The sequence below is a fragment of the Oreochromis aureus genome, linkage group 3, assembly GCF_013358895.1.
Source record: "Oreochromis aureus strain Israel breed Guangdong linkage group 3, ZZ_aureus, whole genome shotgun sequence".
NCBI lineage: Eukaryota > Metazoa > Chordata > Actinopteri > Cichliformes > Cichlidae > Oreochromis > Oreochromis aureus.
In genome coordinates, this window is record NC_052944.1 from 49,309,265 (window position 1) to 49,315,067 (window position 5,803).

Consider the following 5,803-nt stretch of genomic DNA (forward strand, 5'->3'; position numbering starts at 1 on the left):
CACTTAAAACCATTTTTATTTCTCAGCAGCATCAATAGTAACAAAAACGCAATTTAGTTTTCGCTGTCACGTGTTTCCGGCTACTGTGGAGGTCACGTGTTTCCGGCTACTGTGGAGGTCACGTGTTTCCGGTTAGTGTGGAGGTCACGTGTATCCGGTTACTGTGGAGCTCCACAGTGGCTGCAGCCAGGTGCTCTTGTGGTCCTGATGACGCATTTGTAGACCGATTACGTCACAGCGACGCGCCGAAGGCTGCCCAAATTCGTAGACTCCTCCAAATGCAGCTGATAAATGCGTCCTCCTTTTCCCCGAATTTGAAGGATGGTGTGTCCTTCAAGCCCCACCATATCCCAGAATTCATAGCCCGGCCCAGCCAAACTCCAGTTTCCGTCAATGGCGGCCGCTACTAAGTTTTAAAATTACTCTTATTAATCTTTCTGGGTCACAAAATAAACTTTTAACATATTTTCAGGCGAGAATGTGGGTGTGTAAACTTCAAATATCTGCTCGGTTTATCAAGATATCGCATATTTGCAAAAGTGCGCCGACGTTTTCAGAGACGTCTGTTACCCACTAGCTCGATTGCTAGCAGAGAGCTCGAGGGTCACTGAAGCCGCCGAGAACGGCACAATTCATTTTCAGATCATCGCGGACTTTCGCTACTCAGGTTAAACGTAACATATAAGTCACTTAGACAACCTAAAAATGTTATTGTTTGGCTTTTTTCAGTGTTTTATTTGTTCCGGAGTAAATCGGTTTGGCTGAGATCAAAGTTATTAGATTAGATTAGATAAAATAAAACTTTATTAATCCCCTTGGTGGGTTCCTCCTTGGTTTTCACACAGCTGAATAAACGTCAAACAGAAAAGTGATTAAACAGAAGTGTGAGATGGTCGAGAATTTATGCCAGTGTCCTGTTATGTTTTACATAGCAAGGAGCAGACGGCTGAGTTTATTAACGCTAGAAGGCTAGACCGTCCAATTTCACAGCCGTTTACTTCCGGTCTACCCGACCTTCTGAGCACCCGGCCCACGTTGACCGCGAAGGCTGGGTCCTCAGGAGGATGCAGCCCATGAATTTGGACATGACTAGGATCTACTTAGTTTAACACAGAAATATGTGTACGAGTTTTAGTTTAAGTGATTGTAACTATTATATAAACTAGACGTGACATGAATCTAAATGTTATTTCTTGTTGTTTATTTCCTCTTCAGAGCAAACCTATGCACACTCACAGATTACAAAGACTGTAAAACCTGTACTGTGCCCTTCATTACTGTGCTGTGTAAATATCTGAGACAACTAAATAAATGACTGGACTGCATTTGATTGGCTGCTGCTTGTTCTGATCGACACCCCCAGAAAGACACAACACAAAGACCCGCAATACGTACCAGTTATCAATATTCTGATTGGGTGACCTCCATTCCTATGGACTCTGCATTCAATCACACAAACTCCCTCATCACCCCCTGTCCCGCTTCAGCTACAAGTGCAAGTTTTGTACCAGATTTCTCTTAAGAAGCGCAGCAAAAGTCGAAGCTCACAATGCGTGAATTGGTGACTCGAGAGGGAGAAGTCAAGCCTTCAGCGCCAAGAGGCCAGCGTGAAAGTGGACCCAGAAGCAGACTCAAGTCACGACTGTTTCAACCTCAAACTGATTTTTTTAAATACAGAGATAGACAACAGTAAAATATTACAAGGTGGAAACTTCTGAAAGGCTGGATCCACTGTCCAAGTATTAATTGTTTGTGAATATTTCTTTCTGTATCTGCGAGTTTAAAAGACAAGAATTTGAAAACATTTTATAAGTGAAAAAAAACCTGTTCTACACATTCTGACTTTTTATTCTGTAAATGTTCACATTTTGCAGCATATTTAACTCGATATTCAACGGCGTAAAACACAAAAATACTTGCAGTTAAGATAAAGACACTGGCTCTGTATCTGAAAGCCAAATGTCTCATATTTGAAGGATTAATAACTGTGTAATATTTAATGATTTTTGTGTCTGAATGTGAACATTTTTGAAATGAGAAACAATTCATGGTATAATATGTGCCATGGTGTGACAGCTTTTTATTTACTTGTCATTCATATATTAAAAATGTAAAAACTGATCCGCCTCCTTTGTTCATGTTCAAAGTGTTAAACAAACAGCGTCTACGTCAAACTCCCTCTTCTTCCTGAAACACTGTAAATGTATTTCCTTGTTCCCTCCCCTTTAGATCTGCAGTTTGAAGATGGGTGTAACAAACATGTTGTAACATTCCAGAGCCGACAGGCTCCATTCACTACAGAAAAGTATGTTATGACATCAGAGGTCAGAATGCTTTCGTTTCTGCCAAAGAGAGACTGAGAGGAGAAATGGCGCAGAAAGGAGTTCAGCTGGACCGAGAAACAATTTCTTGTTCCATCTGTTTGGATCTACTGAAGGATCCGGTGACTACAGCCTGTGGACACAGCTACTGCATGAACTGTATTCAAACCCACTTTAATGAAGAGGACAGGAAGGGAATCCACAGCTGCCCTCAGTGCAGGAAGACTTTCACACCGAGGCCTGTCCTGGAGAAAAACATCATATTAGCAGCTTTAGTGGAGCAGCTGAAGAAGACTGGACTCCAAGCTGCTCCAGCTGATCACTGCTATGCTGGACCTGAAGATGTGGCCTGTGATGTCTGCACTGGGAGGAAGCTGAAAGCCATCAAGTCCTGTTTATCTTGTCCAGCCTCTTACTGTGAGAAACTGAAGTGAGTCGAGTCAAAGAGCTTCAGGAGAAACTGGAGCAGGAGATCGCTGAGCTGAAGAGGAAAGACGGCGAGCTGGAGCAGCTCTCACACACAGAGGATCACAACCAGTTTCTACACAACTACCCCTCACTGTCAGCACTCAGTGAGTCTACACACTCATCCAGCATCAATATTCGTCCTCTGAGCTACTTTGAGGATGTGACAGCAGCTGTGTCAGAGACCAGAGATAAACTACAGGACATTCTGAGAGAGGAATGGACAAACATCTCACTGACAGTCACTGAAGAGGATGTTTTACTGTCACCACCAGAGCCAAAGACCAGAGCTGGATTCTTAAAATATTCACGTCAAATCACACTGGCTCCAAACACAGCAAACACACATTTGTTATTATCTGAGGGGAACAGAAAATCAACAAGAATGAATCAACAACAGTCTTATTCTGATCATCCAGACAGATTCACTAAATGGTGTCAGGTCCTGAGTAGAGAGAGTCTGACTGGACGTTGTTACTGGGAGGTGGAGTGGAGAGGGAGAGGAGTTTATGTAGCAGTTGCATACAAGAATATCAGCAGAGCAGGGAGCCGTGATGAATGCGTATTTGGATTCAATGACAAATCTTGGTCTTTACATTGTGACACAAACAGTTATATATTTTGGCACAACAAAGTCCAAACTGTCCTCTCAGGTCCTCGGTCCTCCAGAGTAGGAGTGTACCTGGATCACAGAGCAGGTATTCTGTCTTTCTACATCATCTCTGAAACCATGACTCTCCTCCACAGAGTCCAGACCACATTCACTCAGCCGCTCTATGCTGGACTTTATCTTTTGGGGCTTAAAACTGCAACTGCAGAGCTGATTAAAGTCAAATAGACCTTTGAGCTTCCAGTTTTTTGTTCTTGTCTTTGCTGTTGAGAGCTCACTGTTGTGCTGTTTCTTCTCTGCACAGAGATCACTTTATGGCTGCGAGTTTGACATCTTCTGATTGATTGTCTGTAGTTACCTATAAATTTACCTGAAACTGTATTCAAATCAATGCAGCACTTTTTCTCTGTTGAGTCTTTGTGAACAGATCAGAGTGACATGTGAGAAATTTATTTCAAAACAGTTTCCACTGGACCCCAAAGTAAGTAAAGGAAGTAATGATCATAAACATAATCAAGCAATAATTCAACAGTTTTAGGGCCTCAAGTTTTTTCATTGCTTAAACGACAATAACACTGGAACTTTATTTAGTTTTATTTCTTAAAGATTTGGATTTTATTGGGGGCCAGTCTAATGTAGTTTAAATAGAACAAACTACATATTATGTAGTTTGTTCTATTTTCTGAATTGACAGGATTTCTCTTCCTTTCTGTTGTTTATTTACTTCCTTTACAGAGAAGAAAATATTGTTTTAATAGAAGAAAACCTGCACAAAAAGTAGTTCATGTCTCTCAGTCAGTCCAGTGTGTGATGTCTCGTGAACTCAGTAAGATCGATGGGAGTTTGTGGCAGAAATTAACTGATAGATTAAATGTTGTGAATAATTCTCAAACTGCTTTGACGCTGTGTTGATGAGAGTAAATCTAAGTTTCGTAGTCTTTTAAAATCAATAAAATGATGAATTCTCTGATGGTTTTTATCTTGACCTACAGAAAGCTTTTCATACAGTAGATCATATCAGTTATTCAGGAAACTAGAGAGATATGGAATAAGATGTGTCGCCTATTCCTGTGGAAAATGGAAAACTGTGTTGTTTATACAGAAGATACAAATTTATTGTGTTCTGGACATAAAATGTAAAGAATCTCTTGTATACAATTGAAAATGAACGGGAAATTTTTAAGATGTGGTTTGATATCAATAAATTGACCCTTAATAACAAGGAGACTGAATTCATGCTTTTTGTGAGTAGAAAAGAAAATGAATGAATATGAATATTTCTACATAATTTACTTCTGTCTGTTTCTGTCTGAGTGTACCAATCTAAACCCCAAATTATTCTACAATACATTTGTTTACAAACTACAGAAACTAAAGGCAAGCAGTGATTGGAGATATTGCACGACTAAAATTACTGCCATTGTGTGCAGTTAACTTGCAATATCATCTCTCATGTGGTCATTTCAATGATAGGATGAATGAATTCATAAATTGGTAAACAAACAGACACATTTACTACATTTCATGAACACCAAACGTTCTATGAAGAGAGCAAATTTGTAGCTAAAACTTGATCAAGTGAGTAATGTACCAAGCAGGGCCAGATCTACAGTGGTGGGATGTGCCGCCCTAAATTAATTTCTTTCCACCCTTGGTGCCTCCCCACTTTTGCATGTGACTATGTCGTTTATTTAAATAAGCTAGCATTAACCCTTTGAGCTTCGCTACAATTAACACTGAATATAAATTCTAAAACTGAATATATTTCATATATATTGCAAAGCTGAATATACTGTACTCTCATGCTCAGATGTTAATTTGACTATGTTTCCATAATTTTTGTTCTTTGCTGACTATGAAGAAAAATTTTATTATTTATTTATTTGTATTTATTATTATTATTTTATTTATTTGTTTTAACAGTCTGGTTTTGTGCACAGTAAGTGTTTTCCCTGACAGGTGCAACTATATTTTTTTATAGGCAAATTGAGAGTGACTACCAGTATACAGGGAGTGCAGAATTATTAGGCAAATGAGTATTTTGTCCACATCATCCTCTTCATGCATGTTGTCTTACTCCAAGCTGTATAGGCTCGAAAGCCTACTACCAATTAAGCATATTAGGTGATGTGCATCTCTGTAATGAGAAGGGGTGTGGTCTAATGACATCAACACCCTATATCAGGTGTGCATAATTATTAGGCAACTTCCTTTCCTTTGGCAAAACGGGTCAAAAGAAGGACTTGACAGGCTCAGAAAAGTCAAAAATAGTGAGATATCTTGCAGAGGGATGCAGCAGTCTTAAAATTGCAAAGCTTCTGAAGCGTGATCATCGAACAATCAAGCGTTTCATTCAAAATAGTCAACAGGGTCGCAAGAAGCGTGTGGAAAAACCAAGGCGCAAAAT

At 39.7% G+C, this 5,803-nt stretch overlaps 1 protein-coding gene across 1 annotated transcript; it reads left to right on the plus strand.

The window, feature by feature from the left end:
- Positions 1–2,763: 2,763 nt before the first annotated feature.
- LOC120439492 (tripartite motif-containing protein 16-like) lies at positions 2,764–4,616 on the plus strand (the record flags this gene model as incomplete). Its single annotated transcript, XM_039610548.1, has 1 exon — positions 2,764–4,616. A coding segment is annotated over one exon (861 nt), but the record flags the coding sequence as incomplete, so codon positions are not given.
- Positions 4,617–5,803: the final 1,187 nt, after the last annotated feature.